Source organism: Paramisgurnus dabryanus, chromosome 8, assembly GCF_030506205.2.
Source record: "Paramisgurnus dabryanus chromosome 8, PD_genome_1.1, whole genome shotgun sequence".
Classification (NCBI taxonomy): domain Eukaryota; kingdom Metazoa; phylum Chordata; class Actinopteri; order Cypriniformes; family Cobitidae; genus Paramisgurnus; species Paramisgurnus dabryanus.
In genome coordinates, this window is record NC_133344.1 from 18,191,681 (window position 1) to 18,206,453 (window position 14,773).

The window sequence follows — 14,773 nt, forward strand, 5'->3', positions numbered from 1 at the left end:
GATTAAGAACTAGTATCTAATCGAATATATACTAGTAACTAAAAAATAAGAACTAGTACCTAAAAAATAGATACTAGTAAATGTAAATGAAATTTTTTTTAAAAGGCTTGCGATAATGCATTTCGAATATGCTATGGGGTGATGATAGCGCAATGGATAAGACACTCGCCTTTGATGTGAGAGACCCGGGTTTGAATCCACTGTGACACACCATTGTGTCCTTGAGCAAAACTACTAACCCATAGTTGCTCCAGAGGCGTGTGACTTCTGACATGTATAGCAACGTAAGTTGGATAAAAGCGTCAGCTAAATGAATCATAAGTAAAGCAATTAGGCACATGTAAGTCCATGTTTCTAATCTTCACAAGAAATGTACTGTAAGAGAATTACTCATGTCAAATATATTCACACAAGAATGAAAACGTTTTTGTTTTTGGCAAAATCAAAAAAACTTTTGTTATAAATGTAGTGGATTGTAAGTATTTATGTTTACTAGTTTGCATGGCTTCCATTGTAATTTGCACTTATTGTGTAATGTATGATTATGTAAATTTAGATAAAATGTTTTGGTAAATAATTATTCTGAAAATTAAAAAGAGTTCTGCCACACCAAAATTGTAAGCAGCCAGTGTCTGTTTAGTTATATTTTTAACCTGCTATTATCAAGCTAAGCATTTTAGCTCTGCACACATTCATTACAAATTTTTTTTTTCAAAAGCTGAATTCCTTTTCGGTTACAGTATACAGAGTACGTCATGTTGATGCACACATGGATGCAAGGGTGTGTCATAACTGACACCTTGACTTACATGCATTCCATTTGCCTATAGGTACTGGTAATTAACAGCTTGCAAAAGTATTCTACAGTTTAGAAAGTAAAACAAAAAAGTTTTGTTTTGCTTGTCTTGGCACTCCCTCTTTCTGTCAATCATTATGTAATGACAATAAAAAAAAGCTTTTTAGAGGTGCCTAACCCTGCATTGAGAAGCTACACTGTAAAGATAGTGGTATAGCATAGAATTCCTTTGCAAAACATGTTTTAAATCAGTTTTACAATGAATATAAAGATAACAAGCCAGGTAAGACAATGTATACTTTTTCTATGCTATTATTTATATAGGCTAAATATTAAGGCCATAACTGAAAATAACATTTTTACATGGGAAGTATAATAAAGATAAATCTAAAAAGGATTCAGAGTAAACCCGTGTCACAGATTGGTCTTTAAAGAGATTAAATTGTAAAAGTAAGCTGTCTCAAAGTTTCAAGTTTTATATTGTATACACAAGACACAAGACATGTTCCCTGCAAAATTAAATTCTCTCTTTGCTGTCCACATGGCATAATTCTGAGAATTATCTAAAGAAAAGTATTAAGAGAATATTTATAAGTAATAAAGTATAGGCTAAACAAGTAATAAATTACAAAAGAATGCAGCATGAATCTAAAACAACTTGGTTTTGCAAGTAAATTCTATTTTGAGTTTTGACTCAATTAAAGTTGACTTAACTGATTAAAACAAGTTGTTTAACTTAATTTGTTAAGTTAAAGTAACATAAAAATGTATGCTGATTTGATAAAAATGCTGCATTTCTTACAGTGCAGTAAGGGTTGTTATGTAATGTACATGGATTATATAAATTAAACCTGCAAAGTAACAGTAATGAGCAATGTAGGTACAATGAAAATGTGTGCAACTAGTGAAAATAAATGCCTTTTCAGTGCCTTTGTGCAGATTTTGACAGTTCATCATTTATTTGCCACCTTCAGAAGTTTCCACCACTATTTCTCATATTCTAAAAAAAACTACAGTGTATTACCTTGTTTTTCAATTCAATCTAAAAATAAATAAACAGAAATAAAGAAAGACTGTTGCTTTTCCTCCTGACAAAATTATTCAGGGCAAATGAATGAAAGAAATATGTCCATCTCATTTTTGATGATGACAGGACCTGGATGAATGTTCTCTTTGTTGTAGTGACAGGCTGTCATTTGCCAAACATCCAAAATATAAACACCAACATCCTGAAAAGCCCACCGTAGGATTCTGTCCAACTGCAAAGAGTACCAGTCACTGCCAAACACATCCTATTAGAAAAAAAAGAAATACACCTATAGGCACAATATATATAATCATGCATATATACAGTATATGCAATGTATGCAAGTTTCTCTGTAAACGTTTTTTGTTTGATATTATTAACTTTTTACCTTATAGCCGGTGTTTACAGTCTTGATTATAATGATAGTGTCTGGTGCCCGCTGTAACAAATCTAGCACAGCTTTGCGGACTCTCAACACTCTGTGGGTGAAGAAATCCAGAGGATATGTCGTGAAGTGTGGCCCCAGATTAAAGACAATAACAGTGTGAGGTCCTCCAGTCAGATCATCAATCTCATTACTGACGTAGTGCAGATTAGAAACTTCAGTTTTCTTACAGCGCAGAGGAAGACCGTGAGCCCTCCAGTGTAAGTCAATGTTGTTCTCCACATCCACTGCTATAAGAGGACCTCCGTGATATTCAACATGCAGGTTCATCTGCTTCAAAGCTGCAGTGAGAAAAGCCAACAATGAAGATGATCCCAATTTTTTTGTCAAAACTATCTGATTAAGATAAAATCTTACTGAACCAGTAAACATTCAATGATTTTTAGATTCATATGGAGATTTATATCTATCTCACTTGGTACTGTTTTCAGCAAGAACTCAAACCACTGCCTCAGGGTCGAGTCTCCCATCATGTGGATGTGTTTGTCTTTCAGGCACTGTGTTGTTGTTTGGGTAGTAAAATGACGGGTGCTACACACAAAGGACTTCCAAACATCATTGAGGTAAAACCCAGCCGGAACTGGTGTGTGCAAACCAGGATGACATTTCTGTGTTACATCTGCAGGAACATGTGAAATAGTGACTCTAAGTTAAAATTGTAATTTCACAATGCCAAATTAATTAAATGAAGGAATAAAAAGTCCATCCTAAAAGAGTCAAACTATTTACTGTAGTGTTACGTTCCACAATATTTAATCAAGAAATTGCTCTTTGTGAGTGTCATACAGTGGCATGCAAAAATTTGGGCACCCCTAGTCAAAACAATGAAGCAAGTGGAAGATGAAATGATTTCCAAAAGGCATAAAGTTACATATGACAAATTCCCTTCATATTTTAAACCAAATTATTTGTTTCATCTTTTACATTTGTAAAATAACAGAAAATGAAAAGGGCCCACAGCAAAAGTTTGGGCACCCTGCACAGTTAGCACCTAGTAGCACCTCATTTGGCAAGTATCACAGCTTTTAAAGCTTTTTGTACCCATCTCCAGTCCTTGTTTAAGGGATTTTCGCCCATTCTTCCTTAAACAAGTCTTCCAGTTCTGTGAGATTCCTGCACGCACTGCTCTTTTCAGGTCTACCCACAGATTTTCAATGATGTAGACTTTCTTTTTAACGTCATCTTTTTTACACATGGTGTTATGCTTGCTTCCAGAATTTTTTAGAATTTAATTTAATTGAATCCACTCTCCTCTGTACTCATGAAATGTTCTGTGTGCCATTGGCTGCAATACAACCTCAAAGCATGATCAATCTACCCCCATGCCAAACGGTTGGACAGGTGTTCTTTTCATGAAATTCTATGCCCTTTGTTCTTCAAACATACCTTATATTTATGCATTTGGCAGACGCTTTTATCTTTACAGTGCTTTATAAGCTATACATTTTTATCAGTATTTGTGTTCCCATGACCTTCTCCGCTGCAAACACAATGGTCTACTACTGAGTTATACAGGAACACATATCCTTGATCATTGTGGCCAAAGAGTTCTATTATCAATGTTGTAGTACTCGAGACTCAGTCTTGGACTCTGTCTCAAGACCATATTTTAATGCACACTTTACGATCAAATCTGGGAATACGCATGCTTTATAAATGAGGCCCTTGGTCTTGTCATGGACTTGTGAGCATTTTGACTCGGTCATGACTCGTACACAAATACATTTGGAATCAGACTTATTCTCGAGTCCACACGAGTCTCTTTTAAAATACAGCGAGGAAAATAAGTATTTAAACACCCTGCTATTTTGCAACTTCTCCCACTTAGAAATCATGGAGGGGTCTGAAATTGTCATCGTAGGTGCATGTTCACTGTGAGAGACATAATCTAAACAAAAATCCAGAAATCACAATGTATGATTTTTTAACTATTTATCTGTATGATACAGCTGCAATTAAGTATTTGAACACCTGTGTGAAAACTACAGGAAATGTTTGACCTCTGTAATTGCAAACAAAGGCTACTGTAGCAAATATTAACATTGATTTTCTCAGGTGTTCAAATACTTATTTGCAGCTGTACCATACACATAAATAGTTAAAAATCATACATAGTGGACATGAACCTACTATGACAATTTCCGACCCCTCCATGGTTTCTAAGTGGGAGAACTTGCAAAATGTTCAAATGCTTGTTTTCCTTACTGTATATGGTGGCTCATCATTTCAAAATATGTGCTTGGCGTGTCATGTAAGAGATGCTCGGGTTTGCCAGATACTCGCTTAATCTCATGTGTAAACAGAGTTTAGTGTTACGTGAGTGTCTTATGAGTATTTTGTTAAAGTGAGCGTCTCTTTCATCATAATTCTTTGACACTTGTGTAGCAGGCTCGTTCTTTGACATGAGGCATGATGTGCATGGTACGTGACACTCAGAACACATATTTGGAATTCGCACCCTTTGGAAGAGAAGTCACTGGCCACCACTAATGGTCTGGCCTTTCCCTACAATGACTGTAAACAAGACATGACCCTAACAGGTAGGGCTGTGACGATAAATCGCGTGTCCCACTAAAAGACCAGCCTGAAATTGATTCTGAATCACAGTGAGAAGTCAGTAAAGGGCGATTTATAGTCGTGCGTAGGTCCTACGGCGTAGCCGCGACGGCGTAGGTTCCGCGTCGGTTTTCATTTTTACTTTTGCGTCGTCCTCCGCGTCGACGTGCAAACACACGCGAAACCGCTGGTTGGCAGTTTCCACGCGTGTAACCACAGTAGCAGCGCGACCATCAGAGCAGAAGAAGCTTGTCAAGTTAACCCACAAACGAAGAAGAAATAGCAACTTGTTGTGTATAATTTGAGAAGACCAGCAATGATGGATGTAAATAAACAGTGACTTATGTTGCAGTTTGCGTTAAATCACTCCTCAACTTGGCTCATCTTTGTTTTCACAGTTTCAAACGGAAATACCTATGACGCAGTTTTACCTGACGGGAGGGGTTCTGGTGGACCAATCTACGCGCTTGCGGTCTGCGTAGAGCCGACGTGCTGTTAGAAATTTTGTGAGGTGCGCGTCAGGCTACGCAGAGCTACACACAGGCTACGGATAGCCTACGACTATAAATCGCCCTTAAGAAGTAAGAAGTCCTTATCAATCAGAAATCATTATGAGTCTGAGTCGTTTATAACGTGCATTTTAAAAAGCAACACTCGTTAAACAACATCATTCAAAATATTCTTTATTATCATTAAAATACCTGAAACAATGTGCTAGAATGGCAATATAAATATTAATTTCCTGGAATAGTGTTTTTAATGCTACTTCTTCTGTGGCACAATTGGAGTTTCTGCATGAGTGCGCCTTCTGTCTTTTGGATGTGTCGGGACGTCCCCATAATTTATTAAAATGTATATGTTAAGAAAACGCACACGATAAATAATTACAGCCCTACTAACAGGCTACTTAAGGTAAAAAATAACTTGGTTAAAGTTATCTGAGAGCTAAAGTCCCAGGGCTTCCCATTCTTTTACAGGGTGCTGCATCATTCTAAAATTCGAAAACAATACACTAATATTGCTTGAGCGTATTGGCTCTCCTGATTTTGCCAAAGTGGTTGATGTCTTCAGGGCAACATTATGTTGACCCTGGGACAACATTTCAATCAACCAATAAGATTTCAGAAATCCTAGCAGTGACGGCCAGTAACTTCTTTTTCGAGGGCGAATGATGCAAAGCTTGAGACAACATGAATTTAGCCCGTCATGTGTGTGGTTCGTCATATCAAAATATGTGTTCGGTGCGTCATGTGAACCATGTTCATCATGCGTCTTGTCAAAATACGAGCCTGCTGCAGATGCTTCAAAGGGGTTTATAATGTTTTTTTAACCATAAACCACGCAAACACATTGTATTATACACAAAATAATGTTGTTTTTTTAGCAATGAAATAGGTGCACTTTAGAATAGCGAAGAGCGCTTCGTGAAATCATACGGAGGAGTTTGCTTTTATGTTGCTTTGACGTTCGGCTGTCAGTTCTTATATTTTGAAATATTTTGAATTTGCACCCCTCTTACCAGGCACCACTGTTACCTAAACTAACTTGTGTTGCACGCATGGTATCGTATCACATATGATATAAAAGGCTAACATACCAATTCCCACTGTTTCATTGTAAGAAAGAATCTTGATTGGTGTTCTTCGTCCATTGATGCCTTTGTTGGTTTGCCTCCTGTCAAAAGTCATCAGTGTTCAATCTATAAACTTGTTAATGACTGAAAAATGCTATATAGGATGCACTTTAAATGCATTTATTCTCACATGAACATTGCTTCTTTGGCAGTCACACGTTTTTTATACCCGCCCATAGAGTGATACACGCGAGCGCTGCATGGCAGGGATTTGGGTCTCTGACAGCGCCATTCTTCTCCACTGCGAGAATCTTTGTAATCACAGCAGCAATCTTTAGTCCCCATCCTCTCCAGTCCATTTTTGTCCCACTTCACATTGCACAACATTGTTTCTTTCAGTCGGGTCCCATTTGGTCCTGGTCCTTCAAAATATCCTTTAAAGAAAACTCTGTCAGAGTCTGTGTCTCTGTGATGCTTGAGGACCTGCACAGCTTCACTGGAGTGGATCAGACGCACAGCCACCTGTGCCTCTCCAACCCACGGCAGAAGAAAACGCACTGAGTAGGAACCGTTGAGCAAATCCACCACCTCCCCAAACACACTGGCCTGTGACAGAAAAAAATTAATTCTCAAATTAATGTCTATGAAGTTTAGATAACGCAAGGCAAGGCAAAGTAAGTTTATTTGTATAGCACATTTTATACACAGAGGTCATTCAATGCGCTTTACATAGAAATGAGAATTTAAAATATAAATTAATAGAAAATAAATGTGATTTTAAATGTGTGATAAAGAATAAAGCAGGAATAAGAGTATAAACCAGTTAAAAATAAGAATAAAAACAAGAGAAATAAAATAGATTAAAATGCATATTAAATATAGTGCAATCAGTTCGGACGCAGCATAGTGCTCATTCAGTAAATGCATAGCTAAACAGATGTGTTTTAAGTCTGGATTTGAATGTGACTACTGTTGGAGCACATCTGATCTATTCTGGTAGCTGGTTCCAGTTCGTAAACATTTATGGTTTTAAAGATATTTTGGAGCATCTAACCCCACCCTTACCCTAAACCCAACCATATTAAACACAACACGCAAGAAAATGTAAAGTCAAAGGTATTTATTGCATAAAACAGTATAAACGTATAACAAACCATTCGCGTTGCAAACCTTGCGAACTGAAGCCATACGATTACTTTATATGAAGAAGCACAGTCAGATCTCATTCAAACATAAACCAGCATGACGTAGTCGATCACAAGAGCCCATAGCGCTTCACATTCTTAGCTGACCTAATGATGCGATTGGTCGCGAGACACACGAAAGCCAATGCCTTTTCACAATCATAGATGATGCATCATCGTTTCTTCTGGCGGCAGTTTTTGAATCAGTCTACACCCGATCTGATTTTACAGCGGATTGTCATCACTTTTGCATCTTTTCTTCAAATAAATCTATTGTTTGACCTCGGTACACTATTTTAAGTACATTTTTTAAAAGTTGTGACTGGGTTTGTTTACTGTGTTTATATCATATAATAAATAAATGGGTATGTTATTTGCAGGGCCGCCTTAACCTAATGTGAGGCCCTGGGGCTGAGAGGTTTTGGAGGCCCCCCATCGCCTCAATTTATAGTCTCATTCAAAAAAAGTGTAATATCTAGGTAATCTTCATCACAAAATGCATTAGTTTCTTTCAATACATACAACAGTGAGTTTTCCCTCTTTGACCCAGAAAACACCATAATATCATTATTAACATATCACTGAGCCCACTTGAGCATAAACACAAGACACTTTATTTAACAACCACACACAGCAACTTGTGGTGAAAATAAAACCAAAATGTGTGAGAGTATATGTTTATATATCTTTATGTTTATTATAGTTTTTGGAATATACAAATTTGCAGAAAATTGCACACTAACTAAATGCTCACCACAGTTTTAAAAATATAAGAAGTTAAAATTAGTTTTAAAGTGAAAATGCATTAATGTTAACAAAAGATAAGTCTTTATAGACAGAATCTTGTTTTTTAATCAGTTATTTATTTTGTAGGCCATTGAAGATATAGTAGCCTATGCATTGTATTTAGTATTTATGCATACGCATGTAAAACGAACACGAATGAATATGCACAAAACAGACAGGGAACATACCTGTATATAAGATCTTTAGATAAGGACATTATAAATATGAATGGTGCGTTCAGGGGATGATCATTTGAGATGGTCTTGTCCCGCTTTGACTTGCACATTTACAGTTGCGTCGTCTTTCTAAACCAACAGATGTGTGTACTGTGAGCTTACATCGCGTCAAACTACATTGCTCCAGCTGCGCACGCGTCACTGATATAAACGCGAGTAAACTTAAACTTTATTACAACGAACAGCATTAATATGTTCGGGAACTCCTTTCTTTATTTGGTGGCCGCAGCACAGTATCTTGCGCACGGTTGGAGAGACTTCTGCATGCCAGAGACTCAGCTGCACGAGCACAGAGAGAGCGAACGCGTGCGCGAAAGAGAGAGAGACCTGCACCTCACTAGTGCTTATTATGAAATTTTAGAAATTACTCTTTCATTTGTTGGTGGATTATTTCCCGTTTCTCTGTCACACTCAGTCTAACATGCAGGAATGCCAAGTTGACAACGCGCACTAAATTACATTACGCGGAATAGAAAAATCTGTTACGTCTGATATTTTATTTCACGGTAAGTTACTACGGACCAATCAGCAGCCATGTAACGTGCAGTTAGAGTGATTGACAGATAACCTGACAAGTTACAAAACAATATGAACGTGAACTTGGGAGGCCCCTGAACTTGGGAGGCCCCTGGGCTTCAGCCCAGGTAAGCCCGTGCATTAAGGCGGCCTTGGTTATTTGCCTTAAATCCCTGAATAGTGTAATGTGTAATAAAATACAATTGATCCTGGCAGTTTAAATTGAAAATCTTACCCCAGTACATGTCATCATAGCAAAATGATACCCCAAAATATAATTTTATACCCTAATATATTAATTTTCACCTGCATTAGTAAATGCATCTATTGGTCGTATTTGGTGAAATAGACAAATGACAAAAGCAATCGAATGGGTTGTGGATATGTTGGAAGAAAATTTTGGCACATCCAACTGTTAACTTCATCAATGCATTTGCACAGAGAGTCAATGGGGCTGCAGTCGTTAGGCGATAGAGTAAGAGAAGTAGATCTGAGTGTCGTCTGCATAACTGTGATAGCAATTTGGTTCTTTCTCATTATTTGGCTTAGTGGGAGCATATACAGGTTGTACAGGAGTGGCACAAGAATTGAGCCTTGCGGGACTCCACATGTCATGGATGTACACTCAGATTTATGGTCACCTATACTCACATAATAACCTCTCCCTTCGAAGTATGACCTAAACCATCATAGGACCATCCCAGAAAGCCTGACCCCGTTTTCCAGCCTGTCAAGAAGTATGTTGTGATCGACAGTGTCAAAAGCAGCACTGAGGTTGAGTACCACCAGCACTGATAGTTTGCCTGTGTCTGTATTGAGGCGAATATCATTTATTATCTTTATGAGCGCTGTCTCTGTACTGTGGTGTGGTCGGAAACCATTGAAAACTGTCAAAGTAACCATTAGAACTTAAGAATTTGTTCAGCTGATTGAAAACAACTTTTTCAATGATCTTGCCTATGAAAGGAATATTTGAGATTGGTCTGTAGATGCTCAATACGGTGTTATCCAGGTTGCTTTTTTTCAGGAGGGGCTTAACAACTGCAGTTTTAAGGGACTTTGGAAAACTCCCAGAGATAATAAATTTATCACTTCTGCTTCTAAACAGTTAAAGACATTTTTGAAAAAAGACTTGGGGCAGGTTGATGTTTTAAGATGTTCCATCAACTGCTTCGAAATCAGACATAGTAACTGCTTTCTGATGTTGTAGTCTGATTTGTCTGACCCCGGCGAAGCTCAAGGATGTGCTGATCCCCTTTCTGATATTATTTTTTTCAGAGAAGAAGGAAGCAAAGTCACTGCATTTGCATAGAGCATTTCCCTTGGAATGTGACTTGGGGAGTTTGTTAATCTCTCTATAGTGGCAAAAAGAGTGCGTGTGTCGTTTATGTTTGTTTATAATATTTGAGAAGAAACTCTCTCTAGCTTTGCCTAGTTCCACATTGAAAGTACAAAGGCTGTCTTTATAGATATTATAATGGACTACAAAATAAGAATTCAGTAAACATCACTGATACAGCAGATAAGTAAGATATACAGTACCTTTTGGGGACTTTTGGATGAGAAAAGCTTTGCTTGAAAGAAATCCCCTCCATAAAGTTTAGATCTATTGTTAAAGTCCCTGGCATGGATAGTAACAAAAAGCTCCTCCCCTATTTGGTAGCTTTCTTTCAGGTTCTGAATGATGAAAGTGGAGTGAGCTGGACTTGTACTCATAGAAACACTTGTGATTAATGTGTCTGGTCCAGCCCAGTGAAGAGTCTGCTGTAAACTGGAGTAACTTTCTGAACTGATTCCAAATTCAGAGTAAAATGAACTTGAACTTGACTCTGAGTCTTCTGAACTGATTTCTGGCTGAACATCTGCAGGAGAGGTGGAGATGTTTCTGGAGTTGTAAAGTTTTGCAAAATGTTTTGACAAAAAGCTGGTTGGAGGATGTTTATCTTCTTTAATGTCCAGGTAAGTCCATAAAACCTACAATCAAAAGTCAGAATTTTTAACGTACTGTTCTTAAACGTGTTGTGAAAGCTCTCAGGGCTTTAATTCATCACACATTTAAGAATAAATAATAATTAACAGTGGAAAATTAAAAATAACAATCCTCACCCTGCGTGTTTATTTAAAACGAATGAGCAATGAACTGATTACCGAATACACTGATTAAGATGCAAAGTAAAAGACAACTAATTACTAGACTCACCAGAAATCCTGTAATTCCAAGGCACAGGCCAATAAACAACATCTTTAAACATGGTCTCTCCCTGTGAACTGTGAAAATTTGTCATTGACATAAACATATTTTATGTACTGTATGAAATGTCAATATAATGAACAATGCGGACTGGCCACATCGAGAAGTGGAGAAAATATTTAAAATACTACGCGTAGCCTATTCAACAATAAAATATGTTATTTGTGTTTATCATTTGCTGCTTCTGTTACAGTTATACGACTTTGTTTATCGAGAGCTTATCTAAAAAAAAGACAGCAAAATGACTTAGTTTAATAGACTGTTCTATTTATTTCATTACTATGTTATTGATGTTATTTAAGTATTTTGAATAACCGAGTGTATTCTAATAAATTCCTTAAGAAAATGTTATTAATGTCAAAAAGTAATTTGAATAACTTACTGTATAGTCCGCGTGTTTCAAGGTTCATTTTGTTACCTGAAGCCATGTGTAGCGTTCCTTCAATGACATTCATTTATCCGGGGTAATCAGTGACATTATAATATACGTCATCATGTCTTTGTGTCTCTAAACAGGTTATTCAACCTGCAGTCCCTTGGCGTGATCCAATATTTTTTATTTATTGTATAACATTTACAATAAACCACAAAACATAATAGGGGAGAGTGGGGTGATTTGTGCCAGGGGGAAGTAGTTCCACCCCTTATTTCTGGAAAACCACAGAAGAAATTGGTCATGTGACGACATCATTTTGAAAAGCCATCAATTTGACTTATCCTCAAAAAAAAGAGAGACACGTGGCATGAGAGGTAAGCACATTTTAGCACCAAAAAATGTTTTTTTCCTTTCAAAGTAAAATTTCTATGATTAAGGATTTTTGATTGTAGTGTCTAAACAATTATAGATAGGTTAGAAAATATTTCACACATGTTTTAGTGCTTTAGCAGGCTACACAATGAGTCTATACAGTCAGCATAATGTTAGCTCTTAACTGCTGGATTAAGCTAATTGTTCAGACTTTTAGGTCTGGGGTGATTTGTGCCAAAGGGCCTGGGTTAAGTTGTGCCAGAGGCGATGTGCTCAACCCACACCCCAAAAACTTGGTGCTACAGCCATAAGACAGCATAAGTTTATATTCCCCTGCAGTATTGACAAGTGGGATGTAAAAAAAAGTAGGCCAGATCCAGACCACCTACCTACATACTCACAGGGGATAATCTGGAGAAGTGAGATGGATATCCCTCATCTCATCAGTGTTTGACTTAGGCCTAACTGCCATTTGTTTCATTTAGCAAACATTGATTTCTGTTTTGAGTTTGCACCATGTTATTAAAGAGAAGTTTTGTTAAGTTTTTAAGTGGCCAAGTCACAATAGGATGTTTTGAAATTAGTCTAGTCACTTTATTCTTATATATTGCATAATTGACAGACAGGGTTCTGTGTATGTCAATAGGCATCTAATGCCAAAGCCATATTGCCAGAATTTTTTCAGAAATATCATATAAAATATGACTTATTCCAACAGTTTAATAGATTGATAATACCTAAATAAACCTTAAATAAGTAATTGTGTATTGAATTTGTCTTGCTGTAATATAGACCCTTTGCAAACACGTGACCTAGACCACGTGACGACGCCATGCTGGACGGCAAAATCACTGGCGCACTAGGTTGATTAGTAATAGACGAGCGGGATTTTTGATTAGTTTAAACAGTTTAAATATATATTACACTAAAATACATCGCTTCTTATATTAAGGAAGTTGATGTGCCGTTATCGGTCGAGGTAGGGCATTTGGTAGGTCCTCACAAAAAGCGCTATTTAGAGAAGTTAGAGATAGCGGGACTGGATACCGACCCTTACCTTCTTCCTCCTTCAATTTTCACGGACCTCATTAAATCGCCGAATCTGCCCGACTTCAGCCCGCATGATTTGTACCACTATGTGGTAAACGGGATATCCACATACACTGGTGCTGATCTTAAGGCTTTTAAAAGTCTGCAGAGCTGCCAACTTCTGAGTCCTAACCATTTGCCAATTGATAATAGTGTGGATTTTAGCTATTTCTGTGTTAAATAGTTGGAAAAGACTGCGGTAAAATGGTTCACAGTACAAATCGAATCATATTTTAGAAATTAAATTGAAATAAAAGCTTTTACTGAGTTTAAATGCCTGAGATTAGAGTCTTTACTATTATTTTATACACTTCTATTATGCTTTTCTTCTGATAAAATCTAATGAATGGGCTACTGGTCTCTGTAAAATGTATAACTGCAGATAACAGCAGCTTTGATTCAGTTTATCCACTGAGAAAGAGAAGCGTAAAGTGATGATTTGTGATAGAGGGACTGTCAAAATCAAATAAACCAAATGAGTAGTTTATATTAAACTAAAGCAACAGATAATGTGTATGTGAAGACCATATAATTATATTTCGTATATATTATTGTTTATAGATGTCAAATATCAATTGACTTTTTTTATTAAAACCTGTCACCGCAAACATCACGCAGGCTTGTACTGCTTGCAAACATGCACACGCGAGTGATGGTTGCTTAAAATTGCTGTTTTCTGAGGGTATCTGCGTGCGTGGAATCCGGGCAGGTCTCTGCTTTTCATCCAGACCTTGACGCTTTGTGTGTTCGACTGGTGCGGAGCTGACTGATCGGCGTATGACATCAGAGTAACGCGAGAGCAAAGGTAAAGGCGGACCCTTTTGTAACATTTCGACTTGCTCTCGCGGTACTCTGATGTCCTCGCTGCCGAACTTCCTGCGCAGCGCCACATAAAGTGAAATGCTCTTTGACTCTTTGCAGCAAAGTACCAGCAACATGAGAAGTGGTGGCACGCAAAAGACAGTGAAGGTATGCTAAAATATAAAAGTGTCAGTACTGCGAGCACTGGTTTAGCTACTTACATCGTGAAAATGGATGTGTGGCGTGAGAATGGGGTCAATTGCGATGCGTGGGAGTTAGCAGCTATGATTTATGGTGTCACTGCAGCATTAAACAATAATATTAATGTAAAAATAATGTATTTATGCCACTTTTCTGTAATGGTAGGTGCATCATAGCAACACGAAATAACAATTTTATGACCCTAACGAACACAAACACGTACTTGTTCGGCTTGCCGTCCGTCTACAATATAGCACTTCCGCCGTCCGTCATGGCGTCCATAATTCGCGCGAGTAGACCGTGACGTCACGTGCAAAGGGTCTATAGCATTACAGTTCATAAAATTAAAATATTCTGTTCAGAAATCACCGGCACAATTTACCCCAACTTATTTTACTAAAGGCTCAACTTATCCCGCACCAGGGGAAAGTTGTGCCACAAAACCATTTTTTCCCAAAAGCTATATTGCTGAAACAATTTATTTCAGATCCAAAGTTATTCTTCTCAGGGATGCACCACATCCTGAATTATATGTCACTGATTCTTGAAACTTTGGCAAAAACA

At 37.4% G+C, this 14,773-nt stretch overlaps 1 protein-coding gene across 1 annotated transcript; it reads right to left on the reverse strand.

Moving 5' to 3' along the window:
• Positions 1 to 1,477: 1,477 nt before the first annotated feature.
• LOC135770899 (NXPE family member 3-like) lies at positions 1,478 to 11,808 on the reverse strand. The gene is made up of 8 exons (XM_065280809.2): positions 11,753 to 11,808; positions 11,320 to 11,387; positions 10,662 to 11,093; positions 6,588 to 7,003; positions 6,422 to 6,498; positions 2,684 to 2,887; positions 2,212 to 2,549; positions 1,478 to 2,088 (listed from the first exon to the last, which is right to left on the reverse strand). The coding sequence occupies exons 1-8, from the start codon at positions 11,796 to 11,798 to the stop codon at positions 1,894 to 1,896; spliced, it is 1,776 nt and encodes a 591-aa protein (XP_065136881.2). The 5' UTR covers positions 11,799 to 11,808; the 3' UTR covers positions 1,478 to 1,893.
• Positions 11,809 to 14,773: the final 2,965 nt, after the last annotated feature.